At 52.7% G+C, this 19,248-nt stretch overlaps 4 protein-coding genes across 4 annotated transcripts in view; 2 read left to right on the top strand and 2 right to left on the bottom strand.

Annotated features, from left to right (window-relative positions):
• Window positions 1–372: 372 nt before the first annotated feature.
• Window positions 373–7,757, bottom strand: PpBr36_09468 (uncharacterized protein; the record flags this gene model as incomplete). The annotated part of the gene is made up of 3 exons (XM_029896589.1): window positions 373–864; window positions 929–7,225; window positions 7,317–7,757. The coding sequence occupies 3 exons, from the start codon at window positions 7,755–7,757 to the stop codon at window positions 373–375; spliced, it is 7,230 nt and encodes a 2,409-aa protein (XP_029744518.1).
• A 1,129-nt stretch (window positions 7,758–8,886) lies between these two features.
• Window positions 8,887–12,563, top strand: PpBr36_09467 (uncharacterized protein; the record flags this gene model as incomplete). Its single annotated transcript, XM_029896588.1, has 3 exons — window positions 8,887–11,943; window positions 11,994–12,234; window positions 12,346–12,563. 3 exons carry the CDS (start codon window positions 8,887–8,889, stop codon window positions 12,561–12,563), a joined length of 3,516 nt encoding a protein of 1,171 aa, XP_029744823.1.
• A 1,610-nt stretch (window positions 12,564–14,173) lies between these two features.
• On the bottom strand, window positions 14,174–16,412 carry PpBr36_09466 (uncharacterized protein; the record flags this gene model as incomplete). The annotated part of the gene is made up of 2 exons (XM_029896587.1): window positions 14,174–16,066; window positions 16,218–16,412. 2 exons carry the CDS (start codon window positions 16,410–16,412, stop codon window positions 14,174–14,176), a joined length of 2,088 nt encoding a protein of 695 aa, XP_029744824.1.
• Window positions 16,413–18,205: 1,793 nt separating this feature from the next.
• PpBr36_09465 (uncharacterized protein) overlaps window positions 18,206–19,248 on the top strand; it is a gene marked incomplete at both ends in the record, with an annotated part of 2,649 nt that continues 1,606 nt past the window's right edge. The window contains one exon of the mRNA XM_029896586.1: window positions 18,206–18,322. Within this exon, the coding sequence (XP_029744515.1) occupies window positions 18,206–18,322 (117 nt within the window). The remainder of the gene's footprint in view (window positions 18,323–19,248) is intronic.

Here is a 19,248-nt window from a genome sequence, read left to right as displayed (position 1 = left end):
GGTTGGGGTTTTTGCAACAACAAAACTCATTCATGACTCTGAATATGCTTGCCTGCTTGCCCACGCCTTATTAAATAAAACGGCATAGAGGGTAGACTATATTCGACACCGAAACAAAAGATAAACCATTCCAGTGAAAATGCCACCAAACTCACAAAAAGACACCCCATGAGAGCACCAAATCCAGTAGTTGATAGAAGAACAAGAAAGCCCAAGCTCTTGTCCCCGCCACAAAGCCAAAGTTGCCCCCCCTTTCCAAATATGCAAACCAACACCCTCCGGAATATTACAAATGCACCCTCGTTTTCTCGAGAAAACACAAAAAAAAAAAAAAAAAAAAAAAAAAAAAAAACATCCATCACACTGTCAACATCACAAGAACCCCTTGGTCAGACTAGGAGTCCTACTAATGCTGCTCTTCCGCTTCGGGATCTCCACTCCCCCGAACTCATCCACCCCCTCCAGACTTCCCAACCCACTCCTCGAGCTGATGGTACCATTGGGGCCCCTCCTCAGGCTCCCGTAGCCCGAAACGCTGCTGCTGCTCGGCCTCGGCGCTGAGGCCTTCCAGCTCTCGAGCTCGCGCTCCAGGCGCATGGTCTTTTCCTTCTCCTCCCGCAGCTCGCGCTCCGCCCGTCTGGCATTGAGCTGAGCCGTCGAGTCGGCCGCCTGCAACTCGTCAATGGTCTTGAGCAGCTTGTCTGCCTTGTCGCGCATCCGCGTCAGGTCGTCCTGTAGCTGCCCATTCTGCTTGTCCTTACGCTCTATTTGCGACTGCAGATCCTTCACCGTCCGGTCCACGTTACGCACCGACCGCTGAGACTTGTTGTGCTGCTCTTCTTGAGCCTGTAGTTGTTTTTCGAGCTGTGTAAGGGGTCAAAATGTCAGCGATATCTCTTATAATGTGTCCAGTTGCGTATAAACTCACCTCTTCAATTCTGGTGTTCAAGAACTTGACCTGCCCAGCACTCGGGTAGACCTTGGTCTCGAGGTTGACCAACTTCACCTTCTCCTCCGACAGCGCCTTCTCGAGAGCTGTCTTCTCCTTTTGCAACTTGGCTGCGTTGTCCCGCTCCGCCGCCATGTCCTTTTGCACCTCGGCTGCGAGCGCTTCGGCCCTCCGCATCTTCTCCACCGCCGCCGAGGCCACGTCCTCATGGTGTGCCAGGCTCGACTTGAGCTCGAGAATCTCCTTGTCCATCCCTGCTGCGTTGCGCAGGCTCGGGCTCTCACCTGCCTTGGACAGTTCCTCCAGCCCAGCCTTGGCCTCCTCGAGCCGAGACTCGAGGCCGCGCTTCTCGCGCAGGAGCGCGTCGCGCTCGGCCGATGCCTCGTCGACATTGGCCCGTAACGTGCGCACCTGTGAGAGAAGGTTGACAATCTTGCCCTGGGCCTCGTTGTGCGCGCCAACGGCCTCGTCGCGGCTGGCCACAACATCCGCAAGCGTTGCCTCGAGCCTTGTCTTCTCCTTGGACCACGTCGAGCTGTTGAGAACCTCGTCGTCCCACTTGGACCGAAGTTCGTCCAACTCCTCGCGCAGCCGCACCACCTCGGCTTGTTTGAACAGGCGCTCTTCGCGAGCCAGGTCCAGCTCCTTAGTGAGCGTGGCGAATTCCGCCTGATACTTTTTGCGCGTCTGCTCCATGCTCGACTCCTTGTCTTCGATGTCGTTGGCCCGCTGTGCGCGGTAGTCCTCGAGTTCGTGCTGCAGACGTCGCTTGGCCTGCGTTGCCGCCTCGAGATCCGTTGACAAGTCCTCGAGTTTCTCCTCAAGCCGCTGGTTCTGCCGCTGGAGGTCCTCGACAGCGGCGTCCATACGCTGGCGCTCTGACATGACCTCGGCACAAGTGTCCTCGGCCTCGCGAGCCTGGCTGCGGGCAAATTGCTCCGCGCGATTCGCCTTGAGCACGGCAATCTCTGCCTGTTCCAGCTTGCTAAAGTACTCATCTGCCCGACTCTTGTACAGATTAAGGTTGGCTGTCACGTCGGCGAGCTTGGAAGTCTCGGCATCAAGCCTGATCTGGAGGTCGGCAAACTCCTGCAGGAGTTGACTACGGCTGGCGGCCTCTTGGTCTCGTGCCAGTGAAATGTCTTGCAATTCTGACCTGGCGTCGCGGAGATCAACCTCGACCTTGGCCCGATCATGCCTCATCTTTTCAAAGTGTTCCTTGATATCCGTGAGCTCGGCCACAGCGTCCCTGTGACTAAGCAGCAATGACCGACGTGACTCCTCCTGGCTATTAAGCAGATCGAGAATCTCCTCGTGCGACCTTGTTTGAATGTCCCGCAGTGAAAGCTCCCCTGTGCGAACAGTCTTTTCCAACGCCGAAACCTTCTTAGAGGAGTCGTCTAGCATATCCTGGAGTCGACTGTTGGCCTGTTCGAGCTTTTGCGCCCGACGGCGCGCGCTCGGGCTTTCCTCGCCATAGGCGGCGTCGGGCCCTGGAGTCACCCGTTCCAGCTGGCTTTCGAGGTGACGATTCTTCATCTCGGAAAGCTGAAGCTGGTTCTGTAGCTCCTCAACCTCGGTCTTGAGATCCTGGCGGTTGTTGAAGCTGAGGACGTCGGCGGTGCGGTCAGAGCGCACAGAATCGTGCGAGTGGTCGCCATCCGCGGCATTCAAGCGACGCGGCGGTGTCGAAGCAGTTGAATAGTGACGTCCATTAATCTTGGACTTTCTCTGTGTCGGGGAAACGTTGAACGGAGCCTCGTTGGGGTTGATCTCTTCCAGACGTGGGCGTGGCGAGTCGTGCTTTTGAGCTCGGAGCTCTGCAACTTGGTTCTCGGCAGTTTGACGAGCAGCTGTCTGCACCCGAAGACTCTGCTGTAGCTCCTCTACTTTGCGGGCGAGATCATAGTTCTTGGCTATGAACATCTCGTTCTTGTTGTTGTCCGGAGCAATAGCGGGCAAGGCATCGGGGTCGACAGTCTTGAGAATGCTCAGCATCTGGGCCCGAAGCTCCACAAGTTCTTTGTCTCTAGAGTCCAGAGTCGTCTGCAGAGTGCGGACTGTACTCTGTGCTTGTGTCTTCAACTGACGCTCCGACTCGATGGTGCGGTTTGCTTCTGCCAGCTGAGCGGTAAAGTTTGACGAAGTCTTCTCGGCGTTGCGGCTAGCCTTTGTCTCGCGGGAGACTTCAAGATTGAGATCTTCCAGGTTTAGCTGCAGCTTCTCGGCCTTCTTCTCGAGAGCCGCAATGGTAAGCTGAGCGTCGCCGAGCTGCTTGTTCAGCTTGACGTTCTGCTCCTCTACTCTGGCCTTCTCCCTCGTCAACGCCGTGACTTGGCCACGAGATGCCTCGCTGGCCCTCGACGTTGATCGCGCAATCTCCAGGCCTTTTTGCTGTAGTTTGTTGAGGAGAGCCCGATTGTCATTTTCTGACGCCATAAGTCGACCTTTGACCGTAGTGAGCTCCCGTTGCATGCGCTCCTTCTCCTGATCATTCCTCAGACCGAACTCGCCAGAGGACAAGATCAGCTTGTTCAGATCTTCCACCTGGTGGTTAAGTTTGGCACACTCGTCCTCAAACCACTTGAGCCGTTCTTGGGCAGCGTCCAAGTCCTTCCTGAGGCTTGTTTCACGTTCCCTGGCAATCTTGAGAGCCGCACGTTCGCCAGCATTCTCAGCTTCACGACGAGCCTCCTCGGCCTGGAGCTTGGCGGCGCGAAGTTTCCTGATCTCATCGCGAGCCTCGTCACGCTCTTTTTCGGCCGTCGCACGCGCCTCCATGGTACGACGCAGGGTGTCTTGCTGCGCATATAGCTCCTTCTCGATCGTGATCTTCGACTCGTTGAGGCGTTCGTACTCCTCCTGCAGCTTTTGGTATTCGTGCTCGCCCAGGAGGAGCACATCGTCGCGGGACTGACGCTCACGGCTAAGGTCCATCTGCGTCTTGTACAGTTCGTCTTTGAGGTCTTTGATTTGGCCTTCGAGCACCTGGCGGTTCTGGTCCGCTTGGGCATCCTCGGAAAGACGCGCTTCAAGCAGTTTCTTAGCATCGTCGGCCTCACGCTGGAGCTGCGACTGTTGTGACTTGAGGGCTGAGATCTCGGCCTGCACTTCTCGGAGACGACTGGCCGCCTTTTCTTTTTCAGCTGCCAGCGTTTTCTTCTGCTCCTCAAACGACCGATGCTCCATCTCGTACTTTTTGTTGTCGCTGCGCAGGAGAGCAAGCTCACTCTCCTTCTTGCGGACGAGATCCTCATAGTCAGTTGAAGTCTTGGACAGCTTCGAGAGCTGCTGCTGTGCGTCCCGGTTTTCGGAAATGAGACGCTGCTCCCGACTCTTGAATGTCTGGAGCTCCTTCTGGGCAGCCACGAGTTTGACCTCGGCGTCCTGGTCAATTTTCAACAGCTTGCCCTCGAGGTCACGCGCCTTGCGATCTTTGAGAGAAAGCTGGCTCTGCAACATCTTGATCTCATCATGCAGAGCCTCTTCCTCGGCGCTCCGTTGTGACTGGCGCTGTGACATCTCCCGCATCTCTTCCTCTAGAGCCGATAGCCGATCGCCAAGTTCCGTCTTTTCTTCCTCAAGCTTGCTTATCAGCGAAGCTGCCTGCTCTAATTGTGTCCGGTACTTTTCGACCTGCTCTTCGGCAAGCTTCTTGGCATCAAGTAGGCTGTCCAGCTGGTCCTCAAGACGCTCCTGATCTTCAATAGCGCCAGAAAGCTTCTCCTCGAGCTCAACCTCACGGAGCTGCAGGCGCTTGAAAATCTCTTCCTTGTCCAGCGCCAATGCTCGCTCGCTCTCCAAGGTCTGCTGGATGCGCATCATCTCCGTGTGTGTACTGCGACGCTCTTCCTCAAGTCGCTGCCTGTCCGTCTCCTCCTGCTTCATCTTCTCGTGGAGTTGTCGAATGAGTTCGTCGCGGCGCTTGACTTCTGTAGCCGTCCGTGTTGCTCCCAGCAACGGCTTCATGCGAATGAGCAGCTGCCACCAAGGGTTGTCACACAAATTGAGATATACGTTCAAGTTCCGCTGAATGACACGGGTAGCCTCGGCTCTGTAAAGTCTCTTGTAGGCGATCCTTCGCTGCATGAAACCGCGAGCCACGGACTGGAATCTAGACATGATCTCGGTGATGAGGGCGTCGCGCTGCTCTTCGAGCTCGGCAAGCACACCAGCCCGGAAAAATACCTTGGTGAGACCCACGCGGAAGAGTCCCCTGTCGAGTCCCAGCTTGTCGAGTATGATGGATGCTGCCGCCTGTCCCTCGAGGTAGCCCTTGGGCATGTCTCTGCAGAGAACCTCGTATCGTTGGCGGAACTCGGAGAACGACAGGCGGTTGGGAAACCCAGTCCGCGCAATACGGATACCTTCAAGCACACCGTTGCAGCGGAGCTGATCGAGAACCAACAGATTGTTGAACATCTTGGGCTTCTTTTTATGGTTGGGGAGGATGCATCGCACAAAGTGTGGGTGCGTGGAGTGAAGCTGCGCCATCAGGCTTGACAGTTGCTCCTTGTGCCTTTGAGCAACGGTTCTGAAGAGACCCTTCTTGACGCGACTGCGAACGCCGCCCTGCTCGTCGTCCTGCTCAGCGCAGTCGGCGAATAGATTCGCAACATGCTTCTCAGTAGATGCGGCCAAAAGCCTCGTTACGTTGTCGTTGAGGGGATCTTTGTTCTTCTCCAGCCAGCCGTCGGTGGAGTACTCAACCTCCGCGGCGTAGTGGGTGAGAATAAAGCCGTGCTTTAGCCGGGATGGTCGGTATTTGTTTGACTTTTTGTCCCAGAGCGAGTGAAGCTTCTCTGTGAACGTAATGTCTGTCGCTTTTGGCATGACGCTGTCTTCGTCAAGGCATGAGAAGATACCTATGGGGTTCGGAAGCTCGATGAGATCGATTGTAGGTTGCAGATCACGCCCGAAGTCGATAAACTTCCATTCTATTTGCTCCCTGGCATACTCCTCCTGCTCAAGGACGAACATGTGATGGTTGAAGAACTGCTGGAGCTTCTCGTTTGTGTAGTTGATGCAGAGCTGTTCAAAGCTGTTCTCCTCAAAAATCTCGAAACCGGCGATATCGAGAACGCCGATGAAGCGAGAGTCATCCATACCCATTCCCGTACGATCAAGCTGTCGGTTGATTCTGGTGACAAGATCACCAAACGCACGTTCGTATATACCCTTGGACAGAGCGTCAATACCGAGTCGGACCTGCTCGGGAGTTTGTACCTTTTCGACCCATTCTCGACCCGCCTTGACCTTTGGGTGCAAAAGGCCTTGCAAGAAAGGCTCCAGTGGTATGCCCAGCAACCTGCAAACCTTTTCGGCGAACGATTTCGCGTCAGGGGCCAGCCTGGCCTGGTCTGCGGCTCGGCTCTCCTTTACGAGATTGATGTTGCCCAAGTGCAAAACGGCGGCTATTGTCCGTAGAATGGCAGCTTGATCTTGTCCCGTGAAGCCCATGACATGGAAGGCCTCCATGAGAGTTTCCCATTCTTCGCGATCCGAGACACCCGAGATGGTGTCGTTTCCATCCCGTGTATAGGCAAAATCCTCCGCGTCCATTCTATCGATTAGAAAGTCCTCTTTCATCCTCCGATCGGCGCCCTTGAGCAGCTGGTAAAAGACGTGATAGTTGCGCTCGTTGCTGTTGATGCGCACAACTCGAGACTTTTCAAGCAAGTACCAGTCGATGAATGCGCCGGCAATGGACCCATTTTTGCTGAATTCAATACGGATGAACTTTCCGAACCGGGAAGAGTTGTTGTTGCGGACTGTCTGGGCATTTCCAAAGGCTTCGAGGATAGGGTTGGCACGCAGAATTTGGGCCGACAGATTCGAGTGCTGAGACTGTCCCTTGGCCTTGACGGGGGATTCAGAGTGGGCAACGGCGGCCAGATACTGAATGACCTTCTTGGTGTTTTCTGTCTTTCCGGCTCCAGACTCTCCAGTCACCAAGATGCTTTGGTTCTCGCCCTCGTCGACCAGGTTCCGGAAGGCATGATCGGCCATGGCGAATATGTGAGGCTTGGTATCCTCACGACTGCGACCCTTGTACATGTTGACATATTCGTTTGAATAGATGGGTAGTGGGCAGTAGGGGTTGACTGTCACCAAGAAGAGTCCCGAGTACGTGTAGATGAGGTCTGATTGGTATCGCATATGTAAATTGTGCACGACGGATGCCTCGTTCAGATGCGTCAGCTCGGCCATGTCCTCGGCCTTGTCGAACTTGGCCGGGTTGACCTTGTCGACGCTGTCCGAGTCGACCTCGCGTTGCTATGGAATGAGTATGGTCAGCAATGCTGTTCTCGAGTCTCCTGCCCTTCATTCTTGTTCATATATTATATGTTCAGGGGGCAAGCCTTACGGTGCCATCGTCGCATTGGACTAGTATCCGGGCAGATCCAAGCTCCTCGACAACCCATCCCTTGACAAAAGCAGTCTGCGGATCCTTAAGCCACACGTATCTCTTGCCAGAAAAGTCATTCTCGCCCTCGATGCCCCTGACGGTATCCGAGCGCCTCATCTCCTCCGACTTGATGAAGGAGGGCGCAAAAGTGCTGGAAGATGTTGTGCTGCGTGACCCTTCGCGGGTATGCCGTGGTATCAAAACATTTGTTGTTTGTGATTGTGTTCGTGTAGGGTGGGCTAATGCGCCTGTGGCTGTGGAAGCGTTTGAGAATGGCAGCGAAGCGGGCGGAAACACGGTGGATTTCGGCCTGGTCTTAGGTGCCCCTGCCGGCGATGAGGAGGCCTGTGATGGCGACGCGCCCCTCATGAAGGGATTATTTCTTAATGAGCCCGACATCTTGGGTGAGTGTCACCCACGTGGGTGATTGTGCCCGGTATGTATGGAATATGGGAGGTTATGTTTCGTCAATTCATCCAGATAAGTTCAGTCTCGACGCAAAGAGTCGCGCATAATCATGACGCTGAGCAATGGGAGAGTGCAAAGCCAAAGACAAACGATGGTAACCACGAAAAAGCGGAACAGCGTAAACAGAAAAGAACAAGGGCTAAAAGGTAACGGTTCTCGTCCAGAAGAATCCGTGAGTACCAGTCTGCCATGCAGCACTGTTAAGAAAAATGTCCCTCGATTTGGGTACACGATAGACGGATTATAACGGACGCCGTTGTAAATAACAAGCTTATGCAAGTCAAGTCAAGGCAAGGCAATGCAAAAACGCCATGAAGTCACTGGCTGCCCTGTGCTCCGCGTAAAATCGGGTTGCCAGGGAGGATAGTAAACAAAGCTATTGCCATAAATGGATTAATGCAATTGCAGATCCACTAGGCCAAAATGGGACAAGGCGATATCCCGACCTTGCCGCGCGTCTACTGGGTGAGAGCTACGCGACTTGGCGGCAAAGCGGGGACTCCGACCGAGGAATTTCGACATCACGATTTTTCGTGATTGATTTGGATCACAAGACGAAACACATCGTTCCCTGTTTGCATGCAAGCTTGCAAACCAAGGTCCCATCCTCGACGGCGGCATTCAAAGTCAGGCATCCCCTTTGTGACTGACTCCTATGATGAAACACGACTTAACAAAAAGTAAAGCTCCTTCAGAATTCCGCCCACAAGCCACGCGCTTGATCATCTAGGCGCCTCCAGGCTGGCTACTGTCGCAAATTTTCTCTTTGTCTCTGTCTTCTTTCGATGCCCAAGTGGTCACTCGACGTCTGCATCCCTACAGGAGATTTTATCGTGGGATATCATCTCTGTGTCTCACTTGCTTAGGACGAGTAAGTCGGTCATTGCTTTCATTTCCAATCGAGGTGCTGGTCATGGACTCAGGCTTGACCGTGTTTTTGACTGCCACGAGAGCTCATCGAAAGCAGCAGATTCTCATCGCGTCTTTCGTCTAACTCGTGTCGCCAACCGCTATTCAGCCATTACTCTCTACTTTTTTTCGACTTTTCAACCTTTTCGCAATGTCGCAGTATGCCCCGGGTCACGGGCAATGGCCATACGACCCTTCGGGTTTCTACCCATATCCGACAAATCAACCGCAAACCCAGCAACTGCCGACGCCATACCATACCACGCCGAGCGAGCCAGCTTCATCCGCCAGTTATTTGACTTCTCAGAACTCGTTCGGCTACAATGCCACCCAGATACCCGGTCTAGGTTTTGGGGGCCCCTCAGCGTCTACAGGCAACGGCCCTCCACAGCAACCCCATCAGTCATGGATACCTCCGCCGCCACCCCCTGCAAACTACCAGCAACAGATTCCCACCACCCTTGCAACTACTCTGGAGTCGTCGAAAATCTCATCACAGGTAGCTTCTTTGCCCAAACCACCCGTGCAAAATACACAGGAGGCAATGGAGGAAGGGGAGCTATCCGACGCCGATTTCGATGATCTATACGATCCTCAGCCCGAAGACGTCGCCCTGCCACAACCCAGCACCACGAATCAAAAGCCACGCCCTGTTGATCACGTCCGGCAAAACTCATACTCTCCTCGGTTGTCCCCCAATGAGGTCAGTCGGGCAGAATTGCCCTCGACGGTCTTGAATGGTTCTGGTCACGGGACGAAGCCATCGTTGCCTGGCTTAGGTTTGCAAAAGAATCCAGATATCACTGGGAATGCACCAGCACAGCCCTCGGGGGCGGTCCCTCAGTTTAGATCAGTCGATGAGGCCAAGAAGGAAGCTCAGAAGGCTATTCTGAGGCTTCTTCCTTTGGGCGTCAAATATCAGACCTATCTCGACGAGGGCTTCGATGAGGCTACGGTCAAGTCTCTGTTCAACGAATTGAACCTACTTCCCCCTAGCGTTCCCGTCAAACCTGCCGTACAGCCTGCAAAAGCAGTAAAACCTGCGCCAAACAGTGCAGCCGAGTCGGATGGTAGCACGCCCGTGACCAAAGACAAGACAGAGGAGCGGAAAGACCGCATTGCGCGTTTGCTAGCTGCCAAGGCTGCCGCCAACAAAACGTCTTCAGTACCCGCGACCTCGTCAAAACCGGCGACAGCACCCTCCGTTCCAACACCAGTACCTGTATCCGCCGCGCCTCCACCCGATGTGGAAACCCTCCCCGTGGCCTCGATTCCAAACGCGCCAGCAGCAATGCAAAACGTGCCGCCCCCGTCGGCCCCAACGGCACCTCTAGCTCTCCGCAAGGAAATGGATTCTGCTGCCAAGCCAAAGTTCAAGGCGGACAAAGAAGCACTGCTCAAGAAGAAGCTTGAGGCACTCAAATCACGCCAGGCGCAAAAGCAGCTGGCAGTCACTACACCGCAGCCAAGTAAACAACCCACGCCGCCTGCAGTAGAGTCTGGCTCCTCTATCTCACGACCAACGTCGCTCCCTTCAACGACTCTTCCGGGTAGCAGCATGAATCCGGTACCAAACACACCTGCCGACGGTCAGCCGCTGCACTTGGTCTCGAGCCCTTCCGCCTTGAACGCCGCCCAGATAGGCTCGTCTATCCCGGGACTTTCATTATCAACGGGAAATCTAGGGTTGAATTCCTCGCGCAAACGACCTGTGGCGGCAGATTTTGTCGACTATTCGGCGACTGTGGGTACCCCTAAACGACCATATGGACAGCATCGACAGGGCTCCTTTGTAATCGATATTAGCGAAGATTCGGATGATGATGTGGAGATGGAAGTCGACTCGCCCGGAGGTCACAGTGCGTCTTCCTCTTCACGTGTTGAGACTCCCAACCGAGGTCCTGTGGTTAGAGATTTCCCGCCGCTATCAGATGGAACACCGAGGAAGAGTTTGACTAGGGGCAACTCAAACGTTCCACCTGCGAAGCTCAGTAGGCTTGATAGTGACATTCTCAGAATGCGTGCCAAAATTGCGGCTGCGGAGGCAAAGAAGAGAATGGCCGGTTCGGGGTCGCAAACGCCTGATGTTACAACCTCAACTCCGGAGTTTAAGGAGCCCACACGTTCAGTTGACCCCACTGAAAATACTCGAATCACAGTCCCTGGGCAAAGGGCTGTCTCTTCCAGCGATGTTGAGAGCACAGATCTGCCGTCTGCCCAGCTCATCTCTGAAGCGGCCTCTGCGAGTGTTTCTCGAGTTCTCGAGCAAGCTCCACAGGGCGCGCGATCCAAGCATGGCTATGGTCAACTTGGTGTTGCAACAACATCGCCAGTGCGACCGACTACTCAGCCTGCTGCGGCTGAAGGCGATCGCCGCACACGTATCACCAGCCTGCATCTGCCAAAGATCGAGGCGAAACTGCTGGAGAAGAAGACCAAGCTCAAATTACTTGAACAAAAGGCTGCCCAACTGAGACGGGAGATCGAAGCTGAGGCAGCTGAAAGGGAGAAGCTAGCAGAGGAACTCCTGCAATTAGATGATGAGCCCGCTGATTCTAATCCGCCTAGCGAAGCCGTGATACCACAGCAGCAGCAGCAGCCGGTTGAGCAAGACTCTAATGTACAGCTACCTCAACCTTCTGACGAAGCACACAAAGCTACCGAAAACTGTTCAGTACAAGTTCCGCAAACTTCTTCCGCGCCTTTAGCAGACGCTCAAGATTCTGGGCCGATGCAGTTGGATGCAGGCAAAACCACTCCTGAAGAGCTTGCGCCCCCTCAGAAGTCCCCGAAGGAGAAGACGATAGAGCCGACCACCACCGTGTTCGCCAACAACGATAACGACCCCGTCAAAGATCAGGATCCCACGACACCTATTGTGAACGCTCCGCTCGCAAGCAAGTCACCCGAACCCCGTCTCTCCGCATCAAAGGAGTCTCCTCAAATCGATATCGTAATGGCCTCTACTACTTCAACTCCTGAATCGGGTCAGATCGACGAAAGCGAGCCTCCATCGCCTAGGGATACCAATTCGGGCTCAACCTCATCCTCATCCGACGAGTCTCAACTTCAGTTCGAGACAACACCAGCCCCAGCCATACAGACGATCTCGGGCGAGAGGGCCGAAGGCTCACCAGACGTGCCAATGATTTCCGATGTCGTTCACGCCAACGACGACACGGAGCGGACGGTTGATGTCAATGGAGAAGTAAACACGGTTTACCCCACTAGTCATGGATTGAGCTAACTTGCAAGTAGGCCCCTACCGACCGGGACGATGAAGTGCCCTCCTTCACCCCTTACGAGAGTCCATTGACGTACTTCAGAGCGTACCGCTTCCATCCGAAGTACGCCGAAACGGTGACAGGTGGACTGAAATCACTCACCTACACTAACAAGATCAACCCAAAACAAGCATTGTGTCTGAACGAACTCACCCAAAAGAAGTGTAACGATCCAGAATGTGGCTTCCAGCATTTCAAATCGATGGTCCCCAGAGGTAAGTCAGCTGAACCATTCCCATCCGGACTGCTAACGAGGATAGCTCTCAAGGTCGCATCCCTCCCTCTGGACGCTGACTCTTCCCTTAATATTCTTTGCCACAACACAGATGATCAGATCCTTATGGAGCTGGGCCAAGCGGATGACTTTGCCGACGGCGAGGAGAAGAGCAGATTCATTACCGGTCTCCGAGATCTGCTAGCCGAATGCCGTGCCCAAAAGGTTCGCGACATGGACGAGATTGGCCGCGCCATTATAGAATACCGACGCAAATTCATTGGAGACCAGTCGCGGGTCTTGACTAGCCTTCAAGACACGAAGGTCTGAACCAGAATAGGTTGTCAATGGTCTTGACAACTATCAGGAAGAGCTGAAAGGCTTTGGTTATAGTATAATCGACAGATTGTCGATGGTTTTTCTTTTACAGTAATCCTAATTGCACACAGCGGCGCGGCTCCGGCAGCGACTGTGTTGCCGGCCGGCAGGACCACCATAACATTGCACCTTGTTGCGATGGATACCTGTGCACCGCACGACGGCCGCTTCTTCGGCCTTCCCTCCCGTCGGACCCTGTGTACTATCTCGTGCACACAAAGCGGGCTGTGGCTCATGAGGCCTAACCGTGGATGATTTTGCAAGAGATCGTACGCTATGTTCACGAGAAAGAGGAGGAATTAATCATATGGCATTTGGACCTCGGGTTCAACAGCAATAATCCTGCTGTTCCGAGCGGCATTATGAGTGCGTTCTGATCATAAGAGGACAAGAAAAAAAAAAAAGAGGAAGAAAGCAAGAGCTATACAAGAGACGGAAGCACTTGAATGCACGCCTGGGGCGATGGGATTATATGGTGATGCGAAGTGGAAATATACCCGCCAAGAGGAGGATATCAAGCAGGTTCAAGTGAACCAGGCGCCGCTTGAGTGTATGATTATAACCAAAGAGCTGGCTCCACCCAAGATCTATTCAGCATCCGAATCGAAGGGATAGCTGTTTCCCGGTATACAAGTAGGACAACCCTTTGCCTTTGAGGTCAGGTACTGCTCTGGGTCGTACGTCCCCATATGTCGACCAAGCCGATCAGTTATCATCTTGGAAGTAAACAGCAATTAGGAGCTGGCGGGTTCGGGATGTTTTTTTTTTTTTTTTTTTTTACGATGACTTAAGCGAGAAATATCAAACGTAAAAGAGGAGGAGAAATGTGCTGCGGGCTGTGACAACAAGTCAATAAATCAACCATTTACTCCTTCACTCCGTTTGGAAAATCCCTTGTGCGTTTCTGGGCACATCATGGAAAATAGAGGCTCTTGCGTCTTGTGTTGATCAAAGATTTGGACCATCACTAAAGTTTTTGGTATAGAACGCCATTATGACTTGCATGGAGCATTACCATCTGACACGAGTGGGGACAAAGTGTTCTCCTCTGACGACATTCTATTTCTTTCTACTCTCCGAGAGACCGACAAATAGAATAGCTATAGTATCTTGATATCTGTGATGAATATGTTCCAGGGAAAAGCCTAGCACCTTTCCCTCCAGGAACGCAAACTCAGTGACATAGTTCAGAAACAGTCGAAAAATATATAAAAAAGGAACATAAACAAAAGAAGGATATTAAAACTTAATTATTCAGGCTCATTCCTAATCCTCTCGATAATGAATTCGGTTCCGCTGCTAACTATACAATGATAGACAAAGGAAATAAATGATAAATGCTACTCGCCAAGGACAAAATATAAAAAAATTGTTTAACAAAGGGAAACGTCAAGTCGTGAGTCTGGAAACTCGACAGAAATGTGGTAGCGTGAACAAAAGAAATTTGATGCCAGATGAAGAACGTGTACAAAAGAGAGAAAAATAAGTGATCCTGTAGCGGAGCAGTCCAAAAGTTCCGGCACAAGTGGGTTTCTACTCAGTGGCTCAAGACCTGTCGTCCTTTAGTCCACATCCTCACAGCACTTGACCATCTCGCAAAGCGTCCGCACGAGCAACGAGTCGACGGGGTCCGTCGCACCGGCCCTGCCACCCTCTGGCGCAATATCAATCTCGTCGTCTTTGGGACAACAAGAGGAAGACGAAGGGGAGGAGGACATGAGCATCATGGTCCTGATGAGACGAACGATGCACGACCCTAGAGCATCCCTGAGGACGCGTAGTGACGCATTGTCGTCCTGTTCGGAGGCGCCGTCATCTTCGCTGCGGGACTGCTTGCGAGGAACAATTCGCGGGGATTGCGTAGCGCTGCTGCTGTTACTGCCGCTCCTCTTTTTCGGTACTACGTCGACAATCTCCAGGTCCGTGGCGCTAACACGTACCAGGGATGCTCGCGTCGCTTCAGCCAGGTGAGCGTGGAAGGCGTCTGTGGCTCGTGAGGATGAAAGTACTGTTGTGACTGGTCGAGCGATGCCGAGAACGTGGGCGGCCTTTTTTGGAACCTTGTGATTCTGCTTGTTGTTTGGAGGGTTATTGGTGGTGGTGGTGGTGTTCGTGGTAGCAGTGGTGTTCGAGGTAGTGCTGCTTCTGCTGCTGCTTTGAACTCGTGGTGCCGAATCCGGGGGGAAATTGGCCGTCGTCGCTGAGCGTGGGCTGGCGGTCCGGGATGACTTGGTAGAAAAGCTGGCCGGGCCGCAGAACAGGACTATGTAGTTGTATACAACAATGTGTGCGTATAGCGCGTCGCAGAGATAATCTGCCACGCCGGGAAATATGCACTTGAAGCGTGCAAAGTCCGGGTGCGCTAGTGCGAGGCTACCACGGCCAGCTTGGGTTTTGGATGAGCGCCTGACGCTACGTGATGGGGTGCTTTCGGACGAGTATCGTGGCTGTTCACCGTGGTTGTTGTTGTTGTTGTTGCCGCTGCTAGACGTCATGAATGAGGCTGTTGACTTCATCGGCGACAACATGCTAGAAAAACGCCAACGGGAGAAGCCCGCTGATTGTGGTGGCGTTGGCGGGAGGGTTGGGTGAGTGGGGGCGGAACCATCAAGGAGCAGCTTGCGAGTCTCGCTGTTTTCTGGAGAGTCAGGTCGCTTGACTTTCCGCGAGTAGGTCCTGATGGTCTCGACAGAAAGGCTGGAGCATAGCAACATCGTCTCAGGGAAAGAAGATGTACACACCGAAAGCGTCTCGAGAACGTCTGGTGGGAGCGGGATGGGCGGTCCTTGTTGCGAATCTTGCGGTGGACGCCAGACTGGTGATGAGAACTCCATATTATTGTTATTGGGCGAGCCTAGGCTTGTGTCTATATGTGACAAGGTGCGGACTATATTTGCCCTCCTAGTCGAGAGCAAACTACCTTTCCCTGCTGGGACGTCCTCAGCCCCGCTGCTGACAGAACTTGATGTCTTTTTGTCACTCGATTGCCTTTCGATCGTATTTTTCTTTGGGTTGGACTGCTCCTCATCACGCTTCTCTGTAGACCGGGTCTGCTGAAGGGCAAAAAAGCGTCGCGTGCCTTGTCCTTGCCCGCTAAGCGATGGTGACTTTTGGAATTTTGTGGCATTCCGAGAGACGCTTCCACCAGAGAGTTTCGTTTCAAAAGATGATTTGCCCGTGTCGGTGTCGGTCGAGTCGGGGTCCAGATCTACCCAGCTCTTTTGGCGCTGGCGGTCATGATTCACCAAGCTTTTTGACGTGTCTGCTTTGTTTACACACGGCCTGTCGGAGGTGATCGTACCGTTCGTTATTAAAGACCCTTGGCGGGGCCGTGTGGGAATTGATTCCATCTCAAATGAGGATCTGGAAGAATCACTGCTTGAGGATGACGTGGGTTCTATATCCTGTTCAAATAGCCAAGTCGCCGGGTCAAGATTAGGGACCACGGCAGATAACTGGTGGGTGTTGAGAAATGTCAGCTCTTGATATCAGGGAGGATTTGAGGGGGCAGCATTTATCCTCTTGACACAGAAGCAATGAATAACCAAGGGATCTAAGGCTAGCCACGCCTTCATCGCCAGGATAGCACCCGTTGCGTTAACATACTCTTTTAAGTTTAGGCAGCTGGTAGCAAGACGGAGGCCTATCTGATCTTGCCATATCGGGGCAGTCGTCGTGTATCTCCGGGTCCTCAGTAAGCAGGGTTGGTTCTGGAGAGCCTGCTGCCATATTCCTGGAGGTGAAAAGTGATGTCGAGTTCTTCAAGTCCTTGACTAGCAGCTCAGGAAAGTTGCGCCCCATTGCGTCTATTATCGCGAAGCCTTGAGGAATATTTGTGCGGTGTGGTATGATTTAGCGTGAAGATGTGACTGAGCAACGAATTCGTGTCCAGAGAAGCTAGGGCAGAAAAAAACCTGCGTCGAATCGGATATAATGGTTCTCGTGCTCTTCTTAATTCTGCGAGGGATGTCCGGTTCGCATAATACACCGAAAAGACCAGGCCATCAGGACGAGGATGATGCGCAGCTCAATATAAAGACGGGTCCCTGCTGGTCTTGCTACAGCAGTCTATGTACTGTGTAACGATGGCGACTTGAATGGCGTTTTTGCAGTATCGTCGAACTCGGGCCTGGGGTGGGATTGAAGATTCGCGAGCGCCTCCTCATGTTACTTCTCTCAAGCGAATGAACGCGGGCATGGAGAAGTCATTTATAATATTGGGATCCGATATAGATAGTTTTGTGCACAAGACATCTATCCACAAGAAAAAAAGTAAAAAGACAAGAAGAAGGCGTGCACGAGGGGGTCTGACACGGCACACTCAAGGCACACGGCCAGTTGAACACCCTTGTGGCCCCTTGCTAGCCCACAGGACCACGGGAAACGGGGAAACCTTTTTCTCTCTTGTTTCTGGCTGCTCCCAGGAATACAAGCTGAGAGCAACTAAGGCGCTGCATCCTTGGTTTTGTGCAGTAGCACGGCGGAGCAACGACTTCTGGTAAGGATGCGGCCGCCGGCTGAGACACCTGTAGTGCAATGAGGTACCGTCAATTAGGCAGAGTTAGCATCAAGGAATCGAATTAGACCAAGAAATGAGATAAAGCCGCAAGGTCCGTGGCAGGCTTGTCAGAATTGCAACTTGGGCAAACTAGTAGGTGCTGGACGGCTTGACGCTAGCTAGGTAGGCCTGACAGCTAGACCCTGGACTAGTAGGCCGTTGACCCAGTACGCCAATCCCACGTCAAGGAACAGAAATATCTGTGCCTGCCGCTACTTGTGGCCTTTGCAACATAATTAAGCCAGCCGTGGGCCCCTAGAGGCGCCTCTGGTTTGTCTTGAATCTTCAACCATCGCCCCTCATTCGGCCCTCTGTGAAACGCGGAGAAGAGGGAGGGTGTCCTCATCGAGAACTCTAGGAGCTCCGAAACTCGGCATACGGAGCTCGAAAGAGGTAGATTGCCTCACCTGGGGTGGTCTCGAGGACACGCCGAATAAGGTGGGCGGTCGTATGGCTGCTTGCATGATGAGGGTGCCCCAAGGTGGTAACCTGTACAACCCTAACTCAATGTGTTATGGTTGAACCTGAATTCGTCCGTCCATGTGCTCTGTGTAGATACCGGAGTTGGGTAGGTACGTGTGCTTGCAAACTACCTAGATAGTTAGGTAACACCCTGTGTATGTTGATAACTGAGGTACCTACAGGTAGGCAGTGTACCTGTTCGCAAGAGCCTCAGGGTGGGTACGTCACAACCTCAATGGTTTCTGGGGGCGGTGAAAAAAAAAAAAAAGAAAGTCTTGATGATCTCGACTAGAGCCAAAAACTGTGGATAACTCTTGTTTGACTATGGGCACTTGTACCTCGGCCGCTCCAAGATCGCGAGACATAGATACAGACGGTACGAAGCGCTAAGTGAGGTACCAGACCGATGTGGCGACTTGACCGACGACAAGAAATGTCTGCAGACCGACAATGGAAACACAAGTGAAAAGTTTCTTTTTGTTTTATTCGTCAAGTTTTTGTAGGAACAAAATTTCCGTCTGCCGTTTTGTGTGTTTTGTCAAGGTACCACAAGCCAAGGTAGGTGTGCTACACCATGCTACAGGCACACGAGCACGAGAACGAGGTCGAGTCTCAGTCGGAAGGGACCATGCAGGATGCATACACCTTTTACTTCATGCAGCTGGCGTGCCTTGCAGCAAAAGTGCGGCAGGTACGTAAGGTAGGGTACCTGGGGGGGAAGTAGGTACCAAGTACCTACTTACCTATCCAACTTAGGTAAGCAAGCTTTTGCTCTCGTTGAAATCAGTCACTCCATTCACATTCCAGCCTTGTCTCTCCCACCGAAATGATCGCTGCTGTTTCGGGGGATTTGATCGGAAAAGAGAGGCGACAAAGAAAAAAAAGTTTCAACTTTGAATCATCGCTATTCCGATGGGTAGTGGCGCTGTACTACCATCGATTTAGATCGTGGCTCTTGCAGCAAACCGCAAGGTCGGTACTGTAAAAGCAAAAAATCATTAGAAACTTGGCATGTCGAAGATGGACAAATAGTCGCTGGATCGACAGCGCGCCACGAAAAGAAGAATCGAAACTATGATCCTCTGGTAAATAGACGATATGTCGCAGAAATAAGGATAGAGCCGGTATGTGGAATGAACGAGGAAAAAAAAAAAAAAAAAAAAAAAGGATATTTCAAGGAGCAATTGTCCAACATTGACGGCAACAAGTGGGAGGTGGAAATGGTGAACGCGTAGAACTGACCTAGAGTTAAGAGGTAACCCGAAAGCGCCCAGATTGCCCGATTGAGGCTGGTTTGGGTGGGTAGATTGCAGAAAGAGGTGGGTCCAAATTTGAGGTACAGTGCTTTGTACAGTATGCTGATATTCTGGCAAATCTAGAAAGGGATTTTTTTTCCCTGGGGGACTTCACGTGAGTACCCTTCCAAGCCGCAAATTGCGAACACCACCAAGGCCCTTCAACCCCTTCTGGACTCTTGTCAGGTCGAGTATTAGTAGCACCGGCCCGGAATCCGGCCGGTTATTTCCCAGGCTATAACTATCGTTTCAATTGACTTGGAAAGAAGCCGCTTTGTTTGTAACGTGGTTAAAAACGGGTTGGGATTGAGTGGCCGAGGAT

The sequence above is a fragment of the Pyricularia pennisetigena genome (assembly GCF_004337985.1).
Source record: "Pyricularia pennisetigena strain Br36 chromosome 7 map unlocalized Pyricularia_pennisetigena_Br36_Scf_8, whole genome shotgun sequence".
NCBI lineage: Eukaryota > Fungi > Ascomycota > Sordariomycetes > Magnaporthales > Pyriculariaceae > Pyricularia > Pyricularia pennisetigena.
The sequence above is the reverse complement of the archived record's forward strand: the minus strand, read 5'-3'. Positions and strand labels throughout refer to the sequence as shown.